At 43.9% G+C, this 27,735-nt stretch overlaps 2 protein-coding genes and 1 long non-coding RNA gene across 4 annotated transcripts in view; 2 read left to right on the top strand and 1 right to left on the bottom strand.

Moving 5' to 3' along the window:
* Positions 1-5,475: 5,475 nt before the first annotated feature.
* On the bottom strand, positions 5,476-9,626 carry LOC311603108. Its single transcript, XR_014780950.1, has 3 exons — positions 9,280-9,626; positions 7,681-8,362; positions 5,476-6,315 (listed from the first exon to the last, which is right to left on the bottom strand). It is a non-coding gene; the product is annotated as an uncharacterized lncRNA (long non-coding RNA).
* CALM2 (calmodulin 2) lies at positions 9,042-21,800 on the top strand. The gene is made up of 6 exons (XM_084791932.1): positions 9,042-9,190; positions 14,103-14,133; positions 19,491-19,634; positions 19,715-19,821; positions 20,294-20,429; positions 21,164-21,800. The coding sequence occupies exons 1-6, from the start codon at positions 9,188-9,190 to the stop codon at positions 21,190-21,192; spliced, it is 450 nt and encodes a 149-aa protein (XP_084648058.1). The 5' UTR covers positions 9,042-9,187; the 3' UTR covers positions 21,193-21,800.
* Positions 21,801-25,978: 4,178 nt separating this feature from the next.
* The window catches only part of STPG4 (sperm-tail PG-rich repeat containing 4), a 45,544-nt gene continuing 43,787 nt past the window's right edge, over positions 25,979-27,735 (top strand). Inside the window, exons 1-2 of one of the 2 annotated variants that reach the window (XM_084791928.1) lie at positions 25,979-26,115; positions 27,710-27,735. The exon at positions 27,710-27,735 is cut by the window's right edge and continues 34 nt beyond it. In XM_084791928.1, coding sequence (XP_084648054.1) covers positions 26,032-26,115; positions 27,710-27,735 — 110 coding nt within the window. In that variant the 5' untranslated portion in view covers positions 25,979-26,031. The remainder of the gene's footprint in view (positions 26,116-27,709) is intronic. The other variant, XM_084791929.1, reaches the window with a different exon arrangement.

The raw sequence follows: 27,735 nt of genomic DNA, 5'->3' as shown, positions 1-27,735 counted from the left end.
TTTTTTTGGTTTTTTGAGACAGGGTTTCTCTGTGTAGCCTTGGCTGTCCTGGACTCACTTTGTAGTCCAGGCTGGCCTCGAACTCACAGCGATCCACCTGCCTCTGCCTCCCGAGTGCTGGGATTAAAGTTGTGCGCCACCACGCCCGGCTCATTTCTATTTTCTTTTCTTCTATTAAAAAAAATTTTTTTTCTTGAACTCTTAGTCCCTGTTCTCTCCCCGAGTCCTCTCTGCAGCAGGAAGAGCAGAGAATAGCAATGGAGGGAGGATGTGGTGGAGAGGGGCTGTGGGAAGATGAAGGTCTGCAAAGGCGGTTCTGAGGCACCTGTTCACGGGGGTGGGGGTGGGGGCGGTGGAGATGCCGTTCCCCTCCAAGCCCCGCCCCGGAGGCGGTTCTGATGCACCTGCTCACACCCGTGCCCCTCCCCGCCTTCCCTCTCCAAGCCCCGCCCCCAGTTTCCTACAGACTTTGTGAGACTTTTTCAGGTGAGCTCAGGGTTCTGTCAAATGAGACAGTATGGAGAAGGACTAAGAGAAATGCTTGCAGCTACACAGATTGCCTAGAGAACACAGCACCAGGATAAAGGCGGTGTTAAAAAGAATTTGTGAGCACAGACAGAAAGCCAGAAGGCATTTATGGGCAGGCTGAAAACAAATACACAATGAGGACTCTCAATGTGTAGAAAGTGAGGAAAAGAAGATGCATTTAAAGTCCCCGAGGGTCCTTGAATAAGATGGCCGCTTCTAGGAGTGGTCAGAGAGAGTACAAATTGCACTTGGAACATTTGGTACCAGAGGCAAAACAGAACCCCAAGATTGATAGAGCCATGGTAAAAAGACGTGCACAGGAGCTCATCCTAACTGCTCGCACTGGCCAAATGTGGTATGACTTGAACATCACAAATTACCACAGAGAGAGAAAGAGAGAGAGAGAGAGAGAGAGAGAGAGAGAGAGAGAGAGAGAGAGAGAGAGAGAGAGAGAGAGGAGGGACAGAGAGAATACTGTTCACAAAAAAAGAGGGGCTAAGAAAAATATTTCTAAAAAAAAAAAAGAAAAATATTTCTTTACAAGAAATCTAGGTACTACATATAGAGTGGTTCTACAGTGGAAAAACTGTTCCAACCCACAGTACAACCATTGGTTTAGACAAGAGTCATTAATGGACAGTAGAGTCAGCAGGTGAAGAGTTATAAGAACACCAGACAGAGTGTTGCCCCACAAGCTGCTTATTAATTAAAAGTGGAAGGCATATCCAGTGATGAGGCCCGCCATCTTAAGTGATCAAATTTACCATCAGTTAGTGGGACAATGCTGCCGCGAGCTTCTTGGATTACCCAACGTGGAACGTGGATCTTGTCAAGTCTTTAGAACTAGAGTCAAGGTTATAGAACTAGAGCAACAAATTCAATGATGCTGTAAGGAAATGAGCAGACAGACCTAGATGGTGGACATTTTGCAGAATTTTCCAGAACTACCACGATTGGGGGTAGGGGTGCGGCTCAGCTGATGAGGTGTCGCCTAGTGTGTGTGGAGGCAGAAATAGCACTGTCATAAATAGGAAACACAAAAAGGTGAGAAAATGGACCTAACTGAAGGAATGAAAATAAAAAGGGCATTCAAGAGGCAGAGGTAGGTGGGTGTCTACGAATCTGAAGCCAGCCTGTTCTACAGTGTGAGACCCTGTCTCAAAAAACTAATTAATAGGTCACGGAGAGATGGCTCAGAGGCTAAGAGCACTGACTGCTCTTCCAGAGGTCCTGAGTTCAATTCCCAGCAACCACATGGTGGCTCACAACCATCTATAATGTGATATGATGCCTTCTTCTGGCCTGCAGGTGAAAATGCAGGCCGAGCATCATATACACAATAAATAAACAAACAAACAAACAAACCTTAAAAATTAAAAAAAAAACCTAGTTAATACTAATACTAGTCTAAAGAGACATACTTTGTAAAATACAATCCTTCGGGAAAAGGTTAAAACACTTTCAGGAGCAATTCAGAGGTCCCTGGGACCCAGCCCTTCCTCTCTGTATCTCTGCTTGTTGGCCAGCATGAAGAGGACAGATGTCCTTTGCTGTGAACACTCATGGCCATCACATATTGACTCACCCCAGTTCTGAAAGCAACGGGGTCAAGTGAGCACGCAATAAAACCTGGGGTCAAAACACATCTTTGAGTAAGGCGGTTCAGTTACATCATTTACAAGCTTTTCAAAGCAGACAATGACTCCCACTAAGTCCCGGGAGGGGAGCCTAGAAAGATGGGCTGGATAATCAATCAATGAGGGTGGGAGAGAGCGAGGAGGAAGGGGGGGCAGCCTCTTACTGCCACCGACCTCCAAGTCTTGAGGACGGGCAGCTCAAGTTTTACCTGTCAATCTAAAAGCAGTCAAAAACCAACCCAATACAAAGACAGCGCGGTAAAAATTTGAGGCCCTTTTGCAGAAGCTAACATCTCCACAGCCTTCTTTGCCGCCAATGACATAACAAAATCAATTCTTTTCTGTATAGCTACTCAGAAAATGAAAGCACTGTTTGTTTAAGCTTAATTTTATCTGGCGGTAAGCTACTTTAATTCTTAATTTATCTAATATATTCTCTAAATAAGAGAGACAAAACAATTAAAAACCCATTTAAAAAAAATAACACGAGCAATATTGCACAATGACAAAAGAAAAACCCTAGGCAAGGCCGGGTGGGTGTGGTGCTACACACCTTTCACTCCAGCACTTAGAAGGCAGAGGCAGGTGGATCTCCAGGTTTGAGGGCAGCCTGGTCTACATAGCAAGTTCCAGAACAGCCAGGGGCTACCAAATGGAACCCTGCCTCAAAAAAAGAAAGAAAGAAAAGAAAAGAAACAACAACAACAAAAGTGTGTACAACCATGTCTAGCAAACTTGTTTTGTTTGAAACTAATTTGTAGGTTTACATGCAAAGTGAGGTTTCCAGAGGGCGACGGTGGGTGTCCTGCTCTGAGACTCTGCCTTGTCTCTCCCTGAACCTCATGTCTCAGTTCAGCAGCTGACCAGTGAGCTCCCAGGACCTGCTTGTCTCAACCTCCTAACACTGGGGTCACAGGCATCATGGGGCCAACTCTGGCTTTTACGTGGGTACCAGGAGCCAAATGTAGGTCCTGGTGCTTGCTGAGTGCTCTCTCGAAGGTCTGAAGTGTGGGGCTTTATTTTGGGGTTTCCATACATTCGCCACTATGCCTTTATCTAAGCCATCCTCCTCCACGTCCCCCCATTTCTCCTGCCCCCTTCTTGCTGGTCCTCTTCTTCTTTCCAGTAATTGCCACGAGTTTCCTTCTCATTAGCCCTCCCTCCTCTGCCCCCGCCCTACGCCCGCCCCCACCCGCTTAGGATCTCTTCTTCGTCTCTCGTTCATATACATTTAAAAGGTATTTTGAGAAACAAACAATTATTTCTCTTTGCGCTCATAGGGCACACCTGGTGGAGTCAGGGAGACACTGTGTACGTGTATGGGGGTGGGTAAGCCTTGGGCTAAGTATGAGCCAATCAGTGTTCAGTAGGAAGGAAGGGGAGCAACCTCAGCAAACATGGGAGAGGGCTCAACACACGCAGGCGCTTTAAAGTAGGTGACAGGGCGAGGCAGGGAGGCTCTTTTCAAGGGAACGGGAAGGACAAGCCAGACCACACCCCACCACACACAAACCTTTGAGGCTCCTCCGTTTCTCCAGGACTGGAGAATTCACTGCCCAAATGGCCAAATGGCCAGCTCCTTCCTCAGTCTGCTCTCCCAGGGATGTTGCATTTGCTCTGAAGACCTTGCCATAACAGCAGTGGTACGATCAGAGCTCTCACTCGTTTGTCTTCTCCTCCTTGGCCTAAAGCATCTCTCTCCCCTTTTCCCACCTCTACCTAGATTCCTATGTGCTATGATTTGGATGTGTTCTCTAAAAACACACATGTGGAAATTTAACCTTCAAATCCATATTGCTGGAAATTGGAGGTAGGGTCTTAGGGAAGTAATCAGTCTTAGATCAGATCCGGATGCCTATACTGGCTATATAAGACAGACAGACAGACAGACACACACACACACACACACACACACACACACTCTCTCTCTCTCTCTCTCTCTCTCTCTCTCTCTCTCTCTCTCTCTCTCCCTCTCCCTCTCCCTCTCCCTCTCCCTCTCCCTCTCCCTCTCCCCCTCTCCAGAGAAATGGCTCAGAGGTTAAGAGCACTGTTTGCTCTTCCAGAGGTCCTGAGTTCAGTTCCCAACAACCACATGGTGGCTCACAACCATCTATAATATGTTCGAATGCCCTCTTCTGGCATGCAGGTGTTCATGCAGATAGAGCACTCGTATACATTTTTTTTTTTTTTTTTTTTTTTTTGGTTTTTCAAGACAGGGTCTCTCTGTGTAGCCTTGGCTGTCCTGGACCCGCTTTGTAGACCAGGCTGGCCTCGAACTCACAGTGATCCACCTGCCTCTGCCTCCCGAGTGCTGGGATTATAGGCGTGAGCCACCACACTTGGCTTAATTTTTTTTTTTTTAAAGGCAGATACAAACTAGGCTGTCTGGTCTGTATTACCAAGTGAAGCCCTCCGCCATGTTATGCAAGCCAGTCCTTATACCACGCTGAGTGCTGGGGACCTGCTCTTGGATTCCCAGCCTGTTATAATTTACTTGATCTGAGATATTTGTTGTATCAACAAAAAAAAAATCACTATTAAGGATGACACTACCTAGAAAGTGTCTCCCTTGCCCCTGTTAGTTTATCCTCCCATGTTCAGTTTCATCACAGTACATTTAGAGGCTATTGGTATTTATTCTCCCTCCCCCTGCCCCCCTTCCTCCCTCTTCTTCCCCACCCTCCCTTGCCCCCCTCCCCCATCTCCCCCTACCCCACCCTCCATGCACCAGCGCTAAGGACTGAACCCAGGGCCTTGCTTTTGTTAGACAAATGCTCTACCACACCCCCTATTGATATTTATTAAATGAGTCGGCAAGATTTGTAGGGTGACCAAACACCCCAATCTTCCTGAAAGTGTTTGGTTTTAGCACTGAGTGTTCAACATTTCAGGAACTCCATCAGTTCTAAGTGACTCAATTGGAGGGGCACCTTAAACTAATATTCAACACTTTCTTCATGAGCAAATAATAGCAGTACATCAGCATCAAACTAGAAGGCCCTGAACGTTTTTTGTGTGTGTGAGCATAAGCCCTCTAGGATGATGCTGTGGTGCTGCTCTCTTCCTGTACCCTTCAGCCTCCAGTGAGCCGAGAATGCAGTAGGAAAGCTGTGATCTGGCTGGATTCCTGTCTGTTAGGATTTAGGTGTGTGTGTGCGCGCGAGCGCGCGTGTGCGCGTACTCTTGGACATATGAGTGTCTGTGCCTACAGAGGCCAGAAGAGGGCATTAGGGTCCCTGGAGTCTGAGTTGTAGGCAGCTGTGTACTGCCCACCATGGGTGCTGGGCACTGAACACTAGTCCTCTGAAAGGGCAGCTAGGTAACGCTCTTAGCTGCCGAGCCATCGCCCCAGCCTTGGATTGGCTCATAAACAGTCTATAACAACTCATGTGCAGAAGGCTTGGCATACAGTGCACCGTTACTCAGAGTTAGGACCTTTAGCAGGTGACTGGATCATAAGGGCTCTGACCTCATGAATAGATTAATTCATTCATAGATTAATGGGCTGGGGGAGGGGGAGGTTTGATTATAAAGCACGTTCTCTGTTGCTTGGCTGCCAAGAGTAACTGATCTGTCTCCTGCTGCCTCCAAGACAGCCTCTCCCACCAGAACCAACAGAGCCCCGTACTCTGAGGACTCAGAAGCAGAAGTTCTCTCTTTTGAGTTGAGTTGAGGCATTTTGTCTCACTGCTGGAAAGCTACCGTATCATCTCAACGCTGTTTTGCCTCATTAAAGGAAACATCAGCTTAGCTTTCCCAACCAGGGCTCCTAGTCTGAACTACAGAAGAAGATGATTTCTGTCTGCCTTCCCAATTTCTTCAAGTCGTTTCAAACCTACCGAGCACATATTCCAGATGCATAGATGTCGGCTTCCCCTTTTCCAACCCTGCTTTATTTGGGGTTCTTTATTGCATGTACCTCCCTTCCAACCCACCTACCCTAGGCGGGAGAGAAAAGAGGTTAAGGGAACAGGAGAAGTAGACCTTGTTGAATTCAGCTCCTGGAAGTGATTCCCCTGGCGTAGTTGGCAGGATTTGCAGCCGGTGCCAGGAGCCTTGAGGCCTTTGCTGGAGCAGTTCTCCCTAGGCGTGTCTTGAAGTGGAGGGGTGAACAGCCAAACAATACCAAGACCCAAAAAGCTCCAGCCTCCTGTTGTGGAGATATATATATTCTCAGACTCTGTACTAGAATGTTTTTCAGCTGACAAAAACCAAGCCCCCCACCCCCCACCCAAGACCAAGGTGGTTCAACTTCTAAGTGGATAAACATCACCTGCTCTCTCACAAGTCTGTTCCCCATCCCACACTTAGGATCAAAACAAAACATCCGCTACACATAGAACTTGACTGATTACGTGGGACCAATGCCTTGGAATATTTTTTCTTTGTTGAGAAACCCATAGGCCCTGTATATGCGAGAATGATATTTTTTTCTGCCCTAGTTCACCAGCAGACTGGCTAGAAGAGAGAAGTGACGGAAAGGAAGTCATCCAAAGATAAGACTTGTGTGGTCTCAGCTCCGTGAATGCGGAAGAGGCGGTGGGGGAAGTACATGCTCATTTCTACACTGGACAGAGGTGGAGCTCTCTAAGAGCTCACTGTGAGAACCAGACAGAAAAAGATGCGTCCCAGGCTCTGACACAGTGCTCAGTGCTGCCTTTGCCTCTTGCTCTATTGCCAGAGTTCAGCGGTGCTCTGTCATGTTTCGGAAGGCAAGGGCTCTATAAATAAATTGATTTGGAGCAGTCTCAAATACACATAAACCACAACGGCTTTAAATGTAACTCCTGACTTTTCTTTCACTTCTTGAGAGGTCAGCAAGGAAGACTGTACAAGAGAGGCCTTAGCAAAACCCGACCTAAGAAATCTGGAAGAACTTTCCCATATCCTCTATTTAAAAAAAAAAAAAAAAAAGCAAAAAGCAAAATAAAACCCAACTCTATACTTGCTAACAAACACCATCTTACACTTCTAAGAATGCATTTGCATATGAGACTCATCGCAATTACGCAACAATCCTCTCAGAAACTCCTCCCCTAGGGGAGGGGATTATTCATTTTGTCATTCCATTTCCCACAGTTAAAAATTTCATATGAAGCCAGGTGTGGTGACAGCGCACACCTTTAATTCCAGCACTCAGGGAGGCAGAGGCAGGCGGATCACTGTGAGTTCCAGGCTAGCCTAGTCTACAGAGCGAGTCCCGGACAGCCAGAGCTGTTACAGAGAAACTCTGTCTCAAAAAGAAAACAAAACCGAACAAAAAAATTCATATGAAAATTCACTGGGTGATAACGGGGTGCTGTGTAACGAGAGAATATTTTTAGTGAGTCAGCTGAAAGAAAAAAAATCATGAGTAGGTCTTCTATCTGAAGATCGGAGGGGGAATCAAGAACAAATTTTTGAGGTATACCTTGGAAAAACCTGGAATTTACCAGAATGCTTTGTACTGGCCTCAGATTCTTAAGAGAGGTGCCCATTTCACAGTAACATGCTCACTTAATGATATTTATCTTACCTGTGGGATGAGGTTAATTAGCGTTCCTCCCACTGTTATCAGGGGGACAACAGGAACAGAAATCTGAGCTGTTTTGTTTTCGTTTTTCACTGAGTGCACATCGGCTTGAGAGGGCCTCAGTTTTGTCAGTGCTAATTAGAAGGCCACTTAATGTCTGCTTTGCATGATTGAAAGAAGGTGCAACTCTGGCTCCATTACAAAACATTTTTTTTTAAATGTGAGGGAATGCCTAATTTGGGAAAAGGAGGTTAAATTCAATTGAAGCTCTCCAAGTAGTTGCAGATAGCTGTTAGCAGGGAAAATGTTCTTGCTGAACAGGAAACTTGTGAAAGCAGGCTTCTTTTCTGTCGGTGAGGTTTCATCTTGGCTTGCTTTAAAAAAAGAAAAGAAAATGATGCTCTCTACATTTGAGGGTCTGCGTTGTTCTGCCTTTTTAAATTCTTATTTTTTTATTTTTATTTTTTTATTTTTTTAACTGGAAAGTTCTTTCTGGCTTGGCCATCTTCATAATTCTTTCTGGGCCATGGTTGCATCATCAGTCTTTGGCCTCTGTATTTTATTTCTTCTTCAGCTCCCTCCATCCTTTTCTGGCTACTTTGGGTTTCTAATTTCAGAGGGGCTTCTTGGGGAGACTATCCGCACATCCTCCCAGATACCGTGGGCTTGAGTGGCTTTCTGTTTCCTGTTGGGCAAGGGAAAAGGGAAACAAACAAACGGAAGCCCCCTTCTGACTAGCCTGTCAGATGAGCCGCGTGGGTTCTGCCCCGTGAAACGAAAAACCGAGTGGCCCCCGCGAAGCAGCAACGCGGGGAGGGTGCTTCCTGGGGGCCGTGTGTGTGTCTGTGTGTGCGTGTGCCCGCCCGTGCTTCCTGGGGGCCGTGTGTGTGTGTGTATGTCTGTGTGTGTGTGTCTGTGTGTGCGTGTGCCCGCCCGTGGCCGGGAGGACGCCTGCGGCCACGCGCACACAGAGCCACACCGCCTCCCCGCGCAGGGGCCGGGACAGCGCGGCGAGCGGCAACGGCAAGCTGCGCCGCGTTCCGGCTGCGGGCGCGAGCGACGCATTGCAGGTACAAACCAGCCAATCAGAAGCCGGCCCAACGCTCGGTGCTGCGGCTCCCGCCGCCACCGCCGCCGCGGTGCTCCTCCGCGCCGCGAAGTAGCGCCTCCCCGGCGCGCCTCCGCCCGCCCCACAGCGGACCGCCCGGGAATGAAACCCGCTGACGTCACCCGTCCCCTAGCTCCCCTCCGCCGCTTGCCTCGTCTGCGGAGCGACTGCGGAGAAAGGGGGTCTCCCGGAGAGCTGGGGTGGGAGGGTGGGGGGGGAGGGGGCGGGCCGGGACTCGTTCGCTGGGTTCCGTTAGCTAGCGCGAGGCGGAGGGATCTGGCGGAGGGAGGCGAGGGAGGTGTTTATGAGGAGCTGGGGGCCGAGGAGGAGCATTAGTCCGAGTGGAGCGAGCGAGCCGAGTGGTTGTCTGGTCGCGACTCGGAAACCGGTAGCCCTTGCAGCATGGTGAGTGCGTAGCCGTCCCGCCGGTGGGGGAGACTCGCCGAGGCGGATCGACTAAAAAGAGGGGGCACCTCCCCTCCTCTCTCTCTCACCGTCGAGGAGCCGTCTCCGCCACGGGGATGGCGCAAAGACGGCCAGGAGGCCCCCGCGACAGTTATGTCGCAGGTGTCCCGCTCCCGGGTTCTCTTGGGTTTCCTTAGATGAGTCGGGGGGTGTGGGGAGCGCTGCGGGGCTCGGCCCGGGGGAGGATGGAGCAGGGGTGCGGGGCGGGGTGGTCGGTCCCGGGAGGAGCCAGCGCGCGGCGCCCGGGGCCGCAGCAGCTCGAAAAGGTCAGCCCCGGGGCCGGATTCAAACCGCCAACGGCCGCTGCTGAGCGCGGGCGCCAGGAAGCGCCTTTGTCCGCCTGGCCGCCATGCGCAGGGGGTTGGGGGGGGAGGGCGGGGAGGAGCGCGGGGCCCTGGGGCGAGCGGGCGCCGTTAGCCCGCATCCCCGCGAGGCGAGCCCGTCGGTGCAGGGAGCAGCCGCTGGGGGTGGGGTGGGCGCGCGGATCCCGGGGCCGCCGCCGCCGGGGACTGCTCGGCTCGCGCCCCAGCTGCTGCGCTGGCACCTGCAGGACTGCGGAGGTCTGGGCGGCCCGCGGCGCTGCGGGGATGGGCGGGGGAGGGGACCCCAGCAGCCGCCGCTACCCCACCCCCCGCCGCGCTGCTTGTTCTACTCCATCTGGTGCTGTCTTCCACTACCCAGACTGGATGCCTAATTCCCTCCCCCCACTTCTTTTTTTTTTTTTTTTTCAAGTTGATCGTTGAAGAAAACAAGCTTTATGCTTGAAGTCGGGCGCTTTCTCCAAGTAACGCAGCTCGAAAAGGGAAAACAACCGACTGCAGTTAGGGTCTCAAAGGCGTTTTCCGCCCACAGCGAAAGCGTGCTAGGGAAAGTAGCAATTAAGGGGCGGGTCGCTAAATTCTTGAGTTCTCAGGTGCACTCCCGTTCACCTCAACACACGCGGCGTTCCTTGAAGACGACTTAACGGGGGCGGGGGAAAAAAAAAAAAGAAAACTACTTATGTTTCTGTGTAGAAGTTGCCATCTGATCTCAGCCCTTAGATCTACAGTTCATTTATACAACAGTGGTTATCAAGGACTGCACAGTGAAGGAGTATGCAGGAGATTTTAGAAAGTTTTTTTTTTTTAAATAAGAGGCTCCTCATGTTTCCTATAAAAATTAATGAGGGCAATAATTAGCAATACTTTACTCCCTCTGCCAAGGGTTACAGCAATGGGTGTGTCCAGGAGGCAAGGTGACATCTTAAACAGTAGTTGGGGACGCCTGCCAACTGAAACCTCCAGCCTGCTTGGGTGTGGGGAGAGTTCACCTTGGTGAATTCTTTGTATTTTGATATATAACTTCTGAGTTTTAATATGGTTGTTGAGGTTGTTCTCTGTAAGGTGAGCCAGGATGTAAATTATAGGCAAGCAATTGGCACTATGAGTTGTGTAGTAAATTCTTTTTTAAGTTAGCAGTGTAGGATTTAATTTTTCGTTGGGAAATTATAATTTCTATCTTAAAGTGGAGCTTTTCTTCCAGTAAGTTTCTATATTTGAATGCATCATTGCTACATTGAGGGTTTTGGTTAAGTTGACAACTGTAACTTATGAGGGATCTATTAAAGAGAAAAAAAATATAGGGACATATGTATATAGAATTGATTACAAAGCTATTGAATTTGCATTTAGTCCATGTATTTTTACTAGAATACCGTTTTTTGGAAGAAATATTTTATTGAGGTCAGGTGATTGAAGATGTGAAGAGGTAGAAAATGTTTCGAATGTATTTTAAGTCATTCCATAAAAATGAAAGATCTTTATTAGGCTCAAAAAATAAAGGAATTTGCTTTGTCTCCGTTATAAAATAGAAACTTCTAGCTTCAGCTAGAATTTAGGCTTTTAATAAAGGTCCTGATTTTTATGAAGTTTTAATCTGGTTTGGTTTCTCTTTTTGCTCAAGATTTGTTATAGTAAAGTTCCGTTCTGTCCAAATAAAGACTTTTATCTTACAGAAATAACTTAGAGTGGCTTTGATGCAGGTGAAATAAATAAGTTCTATATTGTAGAAATGGTATATGAAGCGTCGTGTGTCTGTAGCATTTGGAGGCGTGAGCAGACAGCATGAAGATGCAACATTTGTGTTCACACTGAAGCCCATGGGTCCATAACTTGATTCGGATAAGTACACTAGATAAAAAGAAAAAACACTTGTCAGCCATTTTGAGTGCTCCTTATAAATGCTTTAAATGTTGGTAATGCGCTCAGTTCAGGTGACATTGTAGTGTAGATTAGTTTCTAGATAAAGGTCAACAGTGGTAACCCAGAATGCAGGATCTAGTTCAGTAGGTTGGGGTGGAACCTGAAAGTGCATTGGAAATCTCTGGAATGACAAGAACAACAGGAGGGATTACATCAATAGTTGCGGAATTAGAGAGGTAAGAGCTAGTCATCTCTCGGGTGAGTTAGTCTTCACCGTACTGAGATAAACACATGTTAATGAGCTTGCATTGTCCCAAAAGTATAATTTTGGCTCCAAGACTCCATAGAGAGAAGAGTCGTGGAGAGATTGAGTGCAGGGAGTCTTAAGCTCTTGAGTTTACGAGTTTTTATTCTAGGACTTATTGGTAAAGTTTATTTTAAAAACCTTAAACTCAAGAAAGGATTTTTCATAAAACCTTGGAAGCAAAGTTGAGGTTTTCAGGTTATCTGAGAAATTTAGTTTTGGGTGCCTGGTTCATTCCTTGAAGTGATTTCTGAACTGTGTTCTAAGATTCTGTCTGCCTGCAGTCTGGGAGCTGAACTTACGGTTTGGAGAGCTTAAACTTGACCTTGTAAGCCAATTTAAGACTACTAGATTTCTTGTCTTCCTGAGACTTTGTTTTATGTGTACACATGTAAGTCACCACCACCAGTCTTTCACCCAACCTATTGAAAATAAAGTGTGTATCTCTGGCTGCTTTCCTGCACAATTCATAGCAAGCGCTTCTGATTCGCACACACTCCAGTGCGTGCTGTACATCTACGCCAACACTTTCTGGCTTAAAATAATTTGAGGTGATTTCACATACCTCAGTTTGTGCAAATCAATTTTCTTTAAAGTTAAACTGTGGAGCTTTAGTGAGTTTAGCTGTTAAAGGCTTTGTATACATTTTACCTTCTGTAGAAATTGTCAATTTGGTTAATTTATACACATTGTTAGCTAGTCATTAGCCGCAGGGTTGGAGTTGTAGGTGAGACTAGTTATGAGAGGCTGAGTAATATGTCCAAGGTAACAGCTTATAAAACCAGGGTGCTGAAGGATTGGCACTTAGAGGGCTAGCAAAAGATGTTTCTTTTTAATCTTAGGGCCTTGGGTACTTGAACATAATTGATGACATTTCAACTTGAAGTCAGTTAGTTCTTTGGCTTTTTTTCCCCCCTCCCTTACCACAAGGGCTTGAACCTAGGACCTTTGGCAAACACCATATTGATGAACCTGCATTCTTGTTTTGATTTAAAGAGAAATAAATTGTTTATATTGTGGTTAAGTTAAATGTTACTTTTAAAATTAAGATCTTGCTCTGTATCCCAGATTGTCCTTCAGCTGATGATCATGGATCAAATCAAATTTTTTGAGGAGGAAAATTATTTTCTGGGTTGTTTTTTTTTCCAAGTCCTTATGCTTTGCCCTAGAAATGTACAACTCTTTCCTAGGGCTATGTTCACTTAAAACATGAGGAGCCAGACCTTTTTTTCTCTCAAGAGAGTGGATTAATCATGGTACATAATTGTAAGGTGTATATTGTTAGGGGTTTTGTTGTTTTATTTTGGTTTTGTTTTCAAGACAGGGTCTCACTATGTACCGCTATCTGTCTTGGAACTCTCTGTAGACCAGGCTGACCTGGAACTCAAGAGATCCACCTGCCTCTGCCTCCCAAAAGCTGAGATTAAAGGTGTGTGCACCACGCCTAGCTTCTTGGTGGAATTTTAAATCGGCAGTGGTTGGACATTACTTCTTAGAACTAAATAGCAGTTACGTTGTATACTAAAGTTACATGCATTACATAATAGTCATGTATGTACTAATAAGCGGTAAAATATTTACAGGCAGAGACTAACAAGAAACCTGTGTATTTTGTTTAGAATCTTAGGATCTTGTTGAGTATTCTGTGTATTTGACTGTTAGGTGAGTGGTGCTTCTTTGCATTTCTTTCCTCTTAGGTTTGATGGCAGGTTTTAGTAATTTTATTTTTTAAAACTGCTATGGGAAGTTATTTTATTGGCTTTTCCGAGACAGGGTTTCTCTGTAGCCTTGGCTATCCTGGACTCACTTTGTAGACCAGGCTGGCCTTTGAACTCACAGCGATCCGCCTGTCTCTCCTCTCGAGTACTGGGAATAAAGGCATGAGCCACCACACCTGGCTGGGAAATTAGTTTAAATTGTGGTAATTTATGCTGGGTGGTGGCGCACATCTTTAATCTCAGTGCTTGGGAGGCAGAGGCAGGCTGATCTCTTGAGAACAGAGCTAGTAGTTCCAGTACAGCCAAGAATACACAGAGAAACCCTGTCTTAAACAAAAACAAAACCCAACCACCAACAGCAATTGGTAGTTTAATTGAAAAAGGAAACTGGTTTTATTGGATATATTTTTAGTTGTGTATAAATTTTACCTTTTAAATTATTCTGAGATATTAGGCATGCTCGTGGTCAAGCTTGCTTAGCTATGGAGTTAAGCCAGTACGTACACATTCTGCTTACCCACTGTTGTAGGGGGTCATTGAACTGAATGCAGCTCAGAGCACATCATGAACCTTGAAAGTTTTAAAATGTGTTTCTGTAACTGTTAATCTACATAGTTGTACGTCATTAACCTACCTTTTTGATCTTGTAGGCTGACCAACTGACTGAAGAGCAGATTGCAGGTAAGAAATACCATGCTGGGTTTATATCCATTGGGACTTAACTATAAATTGAATAACAGTTCAAGATTCTTGGAAGAAATAATTGACTTTGATGTATGTCCTGAGTGGTGTCAGAATGAATATAGAATACATACAATAGTTGAGCCTGCTTTGACAGGTGTGAGTTCAAGTGTACATGCACAAAATTTTATTTATGGGGGTAAGGGGGTATGTGTGTGTGAGAAAGAATGAGAATAGATATTTTTTTTTCCTACTATCCGAAAGGCATGCAACTCAAATCAGTTACCAAAACAGAAGAGGAGCAAGCAATATGTATAGGATCTAAAATTGAAATATAGTCAGAAAAATGAATGCTGAATGTACTGTGACTTTAAATTAAATAGATGAAATAATCCCTGATCTCTACAAGACTGATTTCTCCAAAGTCCAGCTTGAGTGCTAACTTGACACCATTAATAGAGGATTGTGCATTCTACCTTGCACACAGATAGGTTGTGGTCAGAGTATTTGGACAGTGAAAATACTGTACAAAAATTACTTCTGACGCAGGGCATGGTGGTGCACACCTTTAATCCCAGCAGTCAGTAGACAGGCAAGTGGGTCTCTTGAGTTTGAAGCTAGCCTAGCTTTTATACAGAGAAACCCTGTCTCAAAAAAACAAAATTTTAAAAATTAGTTCGAGTTGTGTATAGAGGTATATATGACACATTTGATACTTTGTAATTTGAAACATTTCTGGTCCCAAGCATTTCAGATAAGCAATGTTTAATCTGCCTAATCAATTGATGAGTAACAATTTCCCTAGAGGTCAAAAAAGACAAATGTCATTGGTGTTCTGTTTTCTTTTCAGATTTTACAACTTTTACAAATGCCATCGTAGTGATAGGAATTTTGAGACAGCTATTGAACTGAACTTTTTGGAAGGAAGGAATGGAATAATTGCATAAAACTTATCTTTATGCTGTACAGTTTAGCTGCCAGGGCTTTTGGGTTTATTCAGATATTTTGAGAGGACTGGTTAGTTCTTGAAATGTGGATGCTTGCCTGTGGTTTTTTGGGTTTTTTTTTTTTCTTCCTGTTTCTGAATACAAGGTCCTGCTGGAAAGTACTGGCTGGCCTTGACTTCATTTAGCCCTGCCTCCTGAATGCTTCAGTCATAGGCGTCACCACTGTACATGGCCGCAGTAGACTTTTATCAGCAACTTATTGTTTCAGTTTTCCCAGAATTCAGTCATTTGCTAAGTGCCCAAGTGGTCTAGTTTGTTTTTACCCCTCGGTGCGGAGATGAGCCTAGGGCCTTGTGCACACCAGTCAGTGCTCTATCACTGGGTTTCTCACCAGCGCTGAGGTTTGGAGACAGTTTAACTGCTGTTGTTGAGCACCCTATGAAGAAGAAGCTGGTTTGGAATTCATGACCTTCCTGAGGGCTCTACTGTGCTCTACTACTTGAGCATTTTATTTATTTATTTTATTTTGGCTTTTCGAGACAGGGTTTCTCTCTTGAGCATTTTAAAGCTCAATTATATCACTCATTTAAAGTAAACCTACCATTCCTGTAAATATGCAGAAACCTGGAAGCTATTAGAAATCGTTAGTCCTCAAATAGTTGATGAATTTATAAAATAAATTAAGTACTAGATTAAGGGACAAACATAAAAGTTTTGTAAAAACTGCTTAATGTATAATTTGAATTTAGTATTTACTTTTATAAGTTGGTAAATATATATATATATCTAGTGTGTATTTTGAAGCAGTAAGTTGGTTGAAGCCGAGTTGCACCATTGGTTGTATTGTACCACTTTAATTATTTGTTATGGTGTTGAGTATTCATAGCTGTACATACACTAAATAGCTCAAACCTTAGTACACCATTAAATTACCACACTTTTTTCCCCCCTCAGCTGTCTCCATGTATTCTCCCCCTCTTTGGGGGACTAACTTGGGCTAATATTTCCTTTCTGAAACTCTGACTTAGGTATCTACCCTTTGTTTTTCAATATTTCTGGTTAAATATTGATCTCCTACTCAGAATATTATTATAGATTTAAGGTTTCTATCATATTTAGTCCTCCTAGATATATAGTACTTTTTAAGAACATCATTGCAATAGGATATATTTCTTCTGTGGCTGGTAGTTACCAGGAAAATGTCCTTTCAAGTTAAGTTGTGGCTTGAGGGTGGTGATAGATAGATAGATAGATAGAAAGAAAGAAAGAAAGGTAGGTAGATACTAGAAAGGTAGACAGATGGATAGATGCCTATAGTCCCAGCACGTGGGAACTGAAGTGATGCACTCGCATTTGAGGCTAGCTTAAATTAAATACTGGACAGCACTATGCTAAACTTGGTTTTAAAAAAGGGAAGGAGCTGCAGACCGTTCTTTCTCTGTCCTGTCCTTTTCTGCATGCACTACAGAGCTCTAGGTCCAGACTTTTGACTTGTGTTTTACTGAACTGTTTAGGATAGAGAAACCAGAATTTTATGAAGATAAATCCAGGTGCAGTTGGACTGATGCTTACTGCACAGATGTCTTCTGAATGGAGAACCACAGATCTCCTCGTAGCTAGTGCCCCAGGAGCACGCGTGTTCTGTCTACTCCAAGGCCTGCCCCCTAAAGGTCAAGGTCTACTTCACTGCACAGGACTTTGTTCTTCTAACTGGTGGACAATGATGCTCTGGAGTCTAAAGTCTGCTTGCCCTTCCAGGAAGAAATGTTGACCGCATTCTGTGTCTGGGGACACAGAATGTGACGTTGTGTGGACAGTGGATGCTATTCTTACTCTCATGCTGTATAGTCACTGCGACTGATGCGTTAATTATAACAATAACTAACTTAGTCCAGGGAGAACCTACTTGTTCATGTGGATAAATGCTTGTGTGTGTGTACAGATTGTACTGGCATTGAACGGCAAGAGAAGTAACTCCATGGTTATAGAATGCCTGTTTTGAGATGTAGATCGTAGCTCTAGTCTTTAACATAAGAGTAACGAGCCTTGTCTGGGGTGATGGCCCACACCTTCAGTCTCAACACCAAGGGGGCAGCCTTTAAGGACAGCCAAGGCTACACAAAATAGAAAGCCCTTTAGTATAAGAATAAAAATTTGGGAGCTGGAGAGATGGCTCTGCTCTTCCAGAGGGCCTGGGTTCAAATCTCAGCACCCATGTGGCAGGCAGCTCACAACTGTCTGTAACTCCAAATTTGACAATTTCACATAGACATGCTGGGCAGTCAAAATACCAGTGCATGCGCACACACACTCACGTATAGATATATTGAGAGAGAGCCTTTAAATGTCATTAGTTCCTTTTTGTGCATAAATGAGCATGTACAACATGAACAATCTGTTTCTTAAGACAAGACCCAGCCTCCCCAGTTCTGGGTTACAGGTGTGCACTACTGTGGCCTAGCCCATGGATGTTTTAAACCTTTGAAATTTATAATACATAAACTTAAGCCATCTATTTCCTGCAGTTTAGCTTAGGTAAGCCCTATAATAGCTTGATTGTTGCTACTTAAACATTTTGAGTTTATGCACTTAAATGATGTTAAAAGATGGTTAGAGCTCTATATGATGCTTGTAAAGGTAATGTAAATGAGTACATAACTCTAAGTACTCTAACTTTAATAATTTAGTAGCTAATAGATTATGTGCCTACACAGATATTTTTCTAGATAATTTGTATATCTTGTTTGTGAAAAGACACTTAGAACTTTTAAAAAAGTATGTACATTTCGTGAGTTAGCGTTCATCAAGTCCTATTTGTAGATGGGGAATGCCTTGATTTGTATAGTAGTTAGGTTGATGTGGGCTAGTACTGTATACAGTTAATCAATTATTATAGTCAAGTCCTAACTAAGTTCTGACTGAGCAAATGAGTTCCTCAGGAAATAACTATTTAAATGACTAGAACTGCATGTATGTGGAGAGAATGTAATGGGTAAATACAAATGCAGCAGTGCTGCCTAATCTAAGAAGCTAACCAGTTGTTTTATGGTGAATAAAGTAACATGGTGTTCCAAAGAGGTACTAGGACCTGGAAATTGTGTGGGCAATTTTTACAAATAACTCAATTTAGTAGGCAGTTTTAATAGTACAAGCAATTGAAGGGAGCTTTGAGCCAAAATATTGGTTACAGAAGTGGAAAAGAGAGCATTTAATACAACTTATTTATAGTCTTCAGAGGGGACCAGTACAAGTGACTTTCCAGAAGTTTGCTTATGTCCCTGGAATTGCTGAGGATTATAAATTTACTAAACTTGCTTGAGGTCAGCTAAGGAGAAGCTGTTTTATTGGACAGTCAGAAAGGTGAGGAGATATAGGTCTTTGCTGTAAGTGGGCAAAGACAAAATGACCAGAGAGTAAACAAACAAAAACCAGAGCCATGTCAGTGTAAGTGGAGAGGAAATTCAACTTGTGCTTTTAGAAGCCAAAAGAATTTGGATTTTGACATCTCATTTGGATTAGTCATGTTATGCTGCTAATAAGTAATCAATAATGGGTTGCTATAGATGAATATATGAGTAGTGGTACTTCCAATATAAAAAGAAATGATTATAAGATTTGACATTTTATATCCATGAACATATAAGTCAGTGGATGACACCTATGGAGATAAAGGGTAGACCTAGAGATTATGTGAGGTGGAATTATAAATTGGAACAGAAAGACAAGCATTGCATCATTTCTTAAACATGTCAGATGCACAGTTTTTCACATAGAGTTTAGTGGCTCATGAACTGAAGCTGCTTTTTTGTTTGTCAATAGTTTAATCTGTTTATAAAATAACCTTGTGAAGTGTAGTAGCTTTGTTGTTATTGGTGTGGCTTTGAGAGTACCATATTTAATTTCTTAATTTCTCTACCGGAACATTTCCTTACCAGTTAAGTTAGAATGACCATAGTTACGATTTCATAAGATCTTAAAGTCTTTAAGAATAAAGCATTTCACTTATTCTAAGCTTGAAGTCTTTTATTCAAAATTGCCTTTGTTCTCCATAATACTTAGGTCTAAGTGGACATTTAACAGCTCGACTCACTATTAATATTATTTTGTGATAGTACTTTCTTCCTGTTAGAAAACAAGCCCGTTTAATTTTCTGACGCACTTGCTTTGAATTTATAGTGTTTTGTTGATTTTAAACATAGCAAACTCCCTGGTGGCTCATAGTGGGAGTTAGAGGCAGCAGGCAGATCATTGTGAGTTCGAGGCCAGCCTGGTCTACAAAAGGAGTCCAGGATAGCCAGGGCTACACAGAGGACCCAAAAAAAGCTATCTTTGTTTTCTTGAAAAGTTAGTGCATTTTATGTTGTAGAGAGTTGTTAACCTGCACGTGTGGATTTTTGGTCTTTCTTTCAGAATTCAAAGAGGCGTTCTCACTATTTGACAAGGATGGTGATGGGACTATAACAACAAAGGAACTGGGCACTGTGATGAGGTCTCTGGGGCAGAACCCCACAGAAGCAGAGCTGCAAGACATGATTAATGAAGTAGATGCAGATGGTAAGTCTTTAATTTGGGGGGCTGGAGGGTTTATCACAGATGTTTTCATTCTGTTTCATGTTTATACAAACTATTTTCAGGTAATGGCACGATTGACTTCCCTGAGTTTCTGACAATGATGGCAAGGAAAATGAAAGACACAGACAGTGAAGAAGAAATTAGAGAAGCATTCCGCGTGTTTGATAAGGTAAAGCTCAACACGGGAACAGGACCTACCTACCTGTAGTCTCGAGGCCAGGCTTCTCGTGATTTACCAGCCCAAATGTCAAGTGGGTGTGCATAAGAATTCAAGTCACAGATCTTGCAAAGGATGCATACATTATGTGCCTTGGGAGCCAGGGAATAGTGGCTTGAATATAACGACATCCTACTTAATGACGTTTACAGATCAACCAAGTCTGCACTCACTGTGTGTGGATTTTCTTTTTTTCCCTGAGAACAGTTTCTTTGCTCTGTGGAGCACTGGCTGTCCTGGGACTCTAGACCAGGCTGCCTGTGAACTCGAGATCCATCCGCCTGCCTCTGCCTCTCAGGTGCTGAGGTGCCTCCACTGCCCTCACTTGATGTGAATTTTTAAAGCCTACTTTTCTAACGAGAAGTTGCTGGTTATTACTGGAATTGAGGCACATTCCTCAGACACTACTGCCGCTCTGTTGTAGGACGGCAACGGCTACATCAGTGCAGCAGAGCTTCGCCATGTGATGACAAACCTTGGAGAGAAGTTAACAGACGAGGAGGTCGATGAGATGATCAGGGAAGCAGACATTGATGGCGACGGTCAGGTAAACTATGAAGGTAAGTCACAGTCGCTGCCTGACCCACACACTGAGCTCCAGCTGAGATGCGCAGGCCAGTGATCCTTACCTTCCAACATTTGCTTGCTAAAGTAGTTCTCACTAAACTTACGTCATTTAAAATGTCTGCTAACAAGACTGCATGACTCACCTAAGAACTTGACTGTCAGTTCTACGCCTGCACCTAGAAAATCGACATGTTAATAAGGTATTAACATTTGAATGGAACTGTACAGCTTTTGTAGAAGGTGGTGGGATAATTTGGAAAGTTTGAAATTTTACTGTGAATTTCCTAAAATGAAATTAATAGACTTTGTATGTAAGTAGGTTCTGTTTTTCTTTCTTGATTCCAGTCTGAAACTGTTTGAATTCAAAAGTTGCTTGGAACTTGAGGGTGACTATCCATTTGCAGGACACAAAGCTTTTTAGAAATTACTGTCTTCTGATCAGCAGATACAAAATTCAAGTGTAAACTAAGCCAAGAATGCTCTTCCATCGCGTTGCTGAGGATTGAACTCAGGGCCTTGGCATGCATTCTCTGAGGGAGCTATAGCCCACAGCCCTAAAATTAATTACCTCATATTTAATGATTCCAAATAATAGTGGCTTATGAAGTTCCACCTTTGGACATAAACTGGCTCTCTTGTTATTGTGGTAATTCTAGAAAAGGAGTTTAGTAATCATGATTTTTTTTTTCCTTGTCATTGACTCATTTTTGTTTCTTGTGTTTTTCAGAGTTTGTACAAATGATGACAGCAAAGTGAAGACATTGTACAGAATGTGTTAAATTTCTTGTACAAAATTGTTTATTTGCCTTTTCTTTGTTTGTAACTTATCTGTAAAAGGTTCCCCCTACTGTCAAAAAATATGCATGTATAGAAATTAGGACTTCATTCCTCCATGTTTTCTTCCCTTATCTTACTGTCATTGTCAAACCTTATTTTAGGAAACTGATGAAGTAACATGTTGCATGTGGCTTACTCTGGATCTATCTAAGCCCTTCTGCACATCTACACTTAGATGGAGTTGGTCAAACGAGGGAACATCTGGGCTATGCCTTTTTTAAAGTAGCTTTTAGGAACTGTCAGCATGTTGTTGTTGAAGTGTGGAGTCGTGACTCTGCGTGGACTGTGGACAGTCAACAATCTGTACTTAAAGTTGCACTATTGCAAAACGGGTGTTTAATCCAGGTACTCGTACACTATTTTTTTGTACTGCTGGTATTGTACCAGAAACATTTTCTTTTATTGTTACTTGCTTTTTAAACTTCGTTTAGCCACTTAAAGAAAATCTGCTTATGGCACAATTTGCCTCAAATCCATTCCAAGTTGTATATTTGTTTTCCAATAAAAAAAATTAACAATTTACCCAATTGTTGCTCTGAATCTGAGTGATTTAATAACTACTGGTGTCTAATTTTGGGGAATGTGTGTGAAATTGTTTTCTCTTTGGTGTAATTCAGCTGTGGTTTTTTTGTTTTTGTTTTGTTTTTTAAGTAGAATCTCGCTAGGAACTTCCTGCCTGCCTTACTCTTACAAATTTAAAAAACTCTTTCATGGCCAGGCATGGTGGTGCATTCTTGAATTCCCAGTGCTTGGCAGTAGTGCAGGGGCCAGTCTGGTGCCTGGTGTACACAGTGAGTTCCCAGGCCAACCTAGAATCATGAAGAAACAAAACCTTCTTATAAATGAACCTTTTGTAAGGAATTGGTATGTGCTACATGTGTTTATCATCTTTTTACATTTTCAGATGTATGTATATTGAATGTTATGCTCCTATGTGTGTGCCTCAGCAGTCAGAAGAGGGCCCAGATCTCCAGAACTAGAGTTGATAAGTAGTTGTGCACCACCATGTGGGTGCTGGGAACCCAGCCTGAGTCCTCTGTATATGCAGAAAGAAGTGCTCTTAACTGCTGAGCCCTCTGACTCTTCAGCTCTTAAGTAGTTGTGGCTTTTTAAGTGGCTAGTTGGGAGGATACTATGATTTACCTTTATATCTCAGTTTATCAGTATGCTCTTAATGTAACTAGAGAGAAATTTCCCTGCGCCTGCTTCTCTGCTTGTAGCATGTTTTACTATAAAAGGGTTTTAGGCTTAGATAAGCAGTTAACTTAAGTAACAATTTTTCAGTTTCTAAATTCATTAAACTGCAGTTCTTAGTAATTTAATTTTTAAAAGCTGCCGTGGTAGGTTAGTTTAAATTTGGATAGTTTTAACTGAAAAAGTTAACTAGTTTTATTGGATTTGGTTGCTTAGACAAACAACTTTTTATTTCTAGATATATTTTAATTTTTTATTTATTTTATGTATATGGGTGCTCTGTCTTGTACACCAGAAGAGACACTCAGATTCCATTACAAATGGTTGTGAGCCACCATGTGGTTGCTGGGAATTTAGCTCAGGACCTCTGGAAGAGTAGCCAGTGCTCCCAACCACTGAGCCCTCTCTCTAGCCCCTGATAGGTACATTTTAATTGTGTATACATTTTAGATTTTTAAAAGTTACTTTTTTTGAGACAGGGTTTCTCTTTGTAACCTTGGCTGTCCTGACCTCACTTTGTAGACGAGGCTGGCCTTGAACTCACAGTGATCCGCCTGCCTCTGCCTCCCAAGTGCTGGGATTAAAGGCCTGGACCACCACTGCCCAACTAAAGTTATTTTCAAAGAGGTATTTGGCATAAACTTGAGTCAAAACTTGAGCCTTAAAAGTTGAACATTATCCTTAGGAAGTAATGTATTTTCCCCAAGGAATTTGAGGAAGAAAACATTTTGGAGTTCTGATGGGTAGCAGGTATTATTGGGCCCCAAATATTTTATGGTTCTGTCATGAAACCTGTTAAGCAAAAAAGAAATCATGGTCCTATATACAGAGGTGGTGGTATTTCTTGTTTACCTCTTTTCAGACTATCTCATATACCTCAGGCCTCTCACTTTGAACTTCACCTTGAAGTTGTCACTGTCTCCATCCAGCCCTGAAGCACTAAGATGCCAGCCAGGCTGTGTGGCACTGGAGACAGCTTCAGGGCTGCTGCGTGCTAGACCGACATTCTGCCCCAGCGTTGTTGTCTTAGCTACATTCAACTTGTTATATGGGTAGAAGTCCTTGAAATCGTTGACCCATGTGTTTCTATTTTTGAAGTAAACTATTTTTTTCATCCGGATGTTCCCTTCTTTCCACTTAGACCTTGTGTGGGTTTCTGGACTTGTCTGTACCTTCGTATTCTTTAGTCTCTAGGGCCTGAGTCCCTGGTCTGCTGAGCCAGTTTTACAGCTCAGCCAAAATAAGAAAGTGAAATGAAGCACAGGGCGAGCCTGATTACCCTGTTACATTTGAGGCCGCATGTTTATTCTCATCTTAACCATGTAACCTCTATTTTAAATTGCTTTCTGGTACTTCTAAAAAATAGTATATTGAGAAACTGAGCGTGGTAGTGAATGTGTATAACCTTGGCACTTGGAGAAGTGGAGGGCCTGGCCTGCAGATTGTAAAAAACCCCAGTGTTTTGGAGGAATAAGATGAAATCAGTGTCTCCAGGTTGCTGGCACAGTAACCAAGGAGCTGAGGCGGGTGTGCTGCTCATCAGGTAAAGAGTGCTTGCCAGCTAGATTCCCACAAGTCAGTGGAAGGAGAACAGGATTCCACCAAGGTGCCATCATCTGCATGTGTGTGCACATAACAGAAGAAAGCAAATCTTAAAACTGGCCAGGTTTTTCTTAGGTCCTGGGATTGGAGTCAATGAATTTTAACAAAAATCAGAAGGTGTTTGTTTCAAAAATATAAAAAAAAGATACAGTGCTTGGTCTCCATCTATGTCTGGATACTTAGGAGTATGCCTGGTGTCCTGGGAGGCCAGACGAAGGCACCACATCCTTTAGAAGTGAAGTTACAGTTGGAAGCCACCATGTCGGTGCTAGAAATTGAACCCAGGTCCTTTGCCTGGCAGCCAGCGCTCTTAACCACTGAGCACTCTCCAGCTGTGAACATCAACTTTGAAAGGCCCCAATAAGATAAGTTGGTACCAAACTGCTTTTATAAATGCTTTTAAGTTCCAATTGTATTCCTATTGTGTGTGTGTGTGTGTGAGAGAGAGAGAGAGAGAATGTCAGTATTTAAGCAGCCCCAGGACAGCTTTTGAGAGTCCATTCCCTGCACATAACCACGTGGATTCCAGAGACATCAAACTCAACTTCATTGGCCTCAATAACCTTTTTTTTTTTTTTTAGACCAGGCTGGCCTCGAACTCAGTGATCTGCCTGCCTCCGTCTCCTAAGTGCTGGGACCAAAGGCATGTGCCACCACTCCCAGCTCCTGAGAATATTTAAGATCAATATATGTGTATGAGTGTTTTGCCTGCGTGTATGTATGTGTCCCTTGTGTCTGCAGAGGTCAGAGGGTGTCAGATCTCCTGGATAGGATGTTTGCAAGCCACAGTGTATGTGTTGGGAACCAGCCTGGGTTCTCTGCAGATACAGCAAGTACTCTATAGCTGTGGAACACTTTGTTTTTTTGTTTTTCAAGACCGGGTTTCTCTGTCTAGCCTTGGCTGTCCTGGAATCCCTTTGTAGACCAGGCTGGCCGCAAACTCAGTGATCCACCTGCCTCTGCCTCCTGATTGCTGGGATTAAAGGCGTGCACCACCCACCCACTCACCCCCACCTTCCCCTGACCCAATCCCCCCCCCCCCCCCCCGCTTGTTCTGGTGCCTTTTTCCCAGGCTTAGATTTAAGATGGTTTTAGGAAACAGTGGGCTCCACTCTAGAAAGTTGGGCATTGGAAACAGAAACCTCATACTCCTGAGGGCGGTGAAGCTTTGCAGTCAGATTTGGATTTGAATTCTCTGGCTTCTGAGTGATGGTGTCACTATCCAAGGAAGCTGGCCTCATTCTTCAGATGGAACTAATTAACACTTGCTTCACAGCATCGCTACCTGAGGTATGATATAGGTGGCGTCCTTGGAACACAGTAGGTACTTCATACGTGGGAATTAAGGTTGAAAACCTTTTTTCTTTCTTTTTTTTTTTTCCTCTGACTTTTTCGAAACATTGTTTCTCTATGTAGCCTTCACTGTCCTAGACTTGCTTTGTAGACCAGGCTGGCCTTGAACTCACAGGGATCTGCCTGCCACTGCCTCCCTAGTGCTGTGATTAGAGGCATGTGCCACCACGCCTGGCCTCAGTTTTTAAAAATAATCTTTGTAGACTGAGAAGCTACAATCAAGAGAGGCCCAGAGTGCAATAGGCCTATGGAAGAGATGGGTGGTCGGCTCTCACAGCTATGGGGCTAGCTAGTTGAGGATTGCCGCTACCCCAACCAGAAAGTGGGTGTTAAGGCAGAGCTCCATCTTAAAGCTAAATACGCCTACCAGTTTCCCTTGCTAGGATGAGGGGTTGCCGGTAACTTGTGAGATAATACTTTATGATACACGTGACCCCTGAGCCAGCTTCTTTAGGGACCCTGCAGTGCGTCGCTCCTTTGTCCCCACCACTAGAGGCGACCTGCAGGACCCTGCACGGGTCTTGTACACGCGCAGCCTCAGAATCGGCGGGTGGCCGCGCCTCCTAGCAACCGCCGGCCAGCCCTGGCCTGGGAAGAGAGAAGGTCGCAATGGACGAGCCAGCCGTCGTCATCACCCCCTCCGCAGTACCAAGAGAAGAGCTGGGTCGTGGCGAGTTACTCATCACGACCTCGGTAGGCTAGCCCAGCCCCTTGTGGCTCCACAGCCTGGTCCAAGCAACCCCACATTCCTATCTCCAGGCCTGTTAGTTGCTTAGCCTTTTTGCCGAGGTTCTTTTCTGGCCTGTACCTGATTCTTTGTTCGTTTTATTTGCTTATGATTTGATTTCCCTTTTCCCTACTGCCTCCTTCACCTCCGCTATCTTTGTTTTTTTCTTTTCTTTTTCCTTTTTCCCTCATACAACTGCTTTCTTCAACAGAGCGACTGGATTTCCTGCCCTCTCCTTTCCTTCTCTTAAAGAACCGTTCACAGCTCTACCAGACACCGCTCCGCCCTCCCTCCTGCCTTAGCATTTTTAAAAATAAATTTGGGTGAGGGAGCCTTAGTCTATCATTCGTCTTCTCTTAAAGGAAATCTAAAATGATAGATGGTTCGGTTATAAGTCTCTTGCCTGGCTCAACCCTTGGGACTGGCCCTGCTACTGTCCCCAGCCCAACCCAGCTCCCTTCTCTGCTTTGGAGGGAGATGGAGGGGAAAAATCAGTCCTAACCTGCCTGAGAACGTTTTCATTCTGACTGCAAAATGCGCAACTGAAAAATCCCCAGGAAGGTAATAAAAGAATGCATTGGGTGGAAAGAGGTTGGTTCAGATGTAGAGCATGGCATATAACTATGGAAATTCTTTTGGCTTTTAGAGAAATGTACATATTTCCCTAGCAGCACTCCAGAGCTCACGAAGTTGATTTCGGCTAGAAGACAGAATGAGTTATATCCACTATTCTTACCAATTACTCTTTTTGGTCCTTTCTCGCTTGAGATACTCTTATTTCATAAGTAATATTGTAAACGGAAAGTAGAGTTTTATATTCTAATGATTTATAATAGCCCAAAAGGCAAAGCTAAACATCTGGTTCTGGGGACAGTGGGGCGGAAGCAAATGCAATTCGTACAGACTGCTTGCTGCAGAGACAGGAAGCCCAGTGGCGACGGAGGTGCACCCAAAAGCTCTTTCTTAAGAGATGCTAAAAAGAAAACCTGCCATTTGTTAAGCACAGTGACTTGACACATGCCGCTGTGCATGTGTGTTCCTCTCCTTCCCCTCTCTCCAGACCGGGACCCCCTGGCTGGCCGAGAGCTCACTATGTAGACCAGGCTGGCCTAGAACTCACAGAGATCCCCCTGCCTCTGACTCCCTGATTATAGGTGTGCACCACTGCACCTCCACACCCAGCTAGTGTTTATTTTCCTATTTCTGAAGAAGCGTAATGCGTAAAGGTTGGTTGAGCTCAGTGCATTTAGTCACTGGGCAAAGAAGCTGTGGCCGACCATCAACTTGTCTTATTTAGTATTCTTATAACATCTCTGTGAGACAGGGATATTTATTTCAATTTCACCAAAGGGATTTAGATACCTAAAGCCACTTCCTTAACAATTCAAGGAAATAGTGTGGGCAAAACGTGTTATTATATGGGCTTTCATTTTAATAATGATAGCTAATTGGCTTAGGTACAGGCGAATTGGTTTTTGTCAAGTAAATATTGTTTATGTCCTATTTAATTTCAAGAGATCACCTTCTAAACAAATAAGCAGATTGTGTGTTTGCTCATAGAAACAAGCCCGGAAGAGTTCAGCTCT

Source organism: Acomys minous (assembly GCF_964271855.1).
Source record: "Acomys minous genome assembly, chromosome: 8".
Taxonomy (NCBI): Eukaryota; Metazoa; Chordata; class Mammalia; order Rodentia; family Muridae; genus Acomys; species Acomys minous.
The sequence above is the reverse complement of the archived record's forward strand: the minus strand, read 5'-3'. Positions and strand labels throughout refer to the sequence as shown.

Excerpts from the sequence above, each read along its gene's own strand:
- CALM2 (XM_084791932.1), top strand. Across the intron at positions 19,635-19,714 it reads TAATGAAGTAGATGCAGATG|GTAATGGCACGATTGACTTC; the intron begins GTAAGTCTTTAA and ends AACTATTTTCAG. Across the intron at positions 19,822-20,293 it reads CATTCCGCGTGTTTGATAAG|GACGGCAACGGCTACATCAG; the intron begins GTAAAGCTCAAC and ends GCTCTGTTGTAG.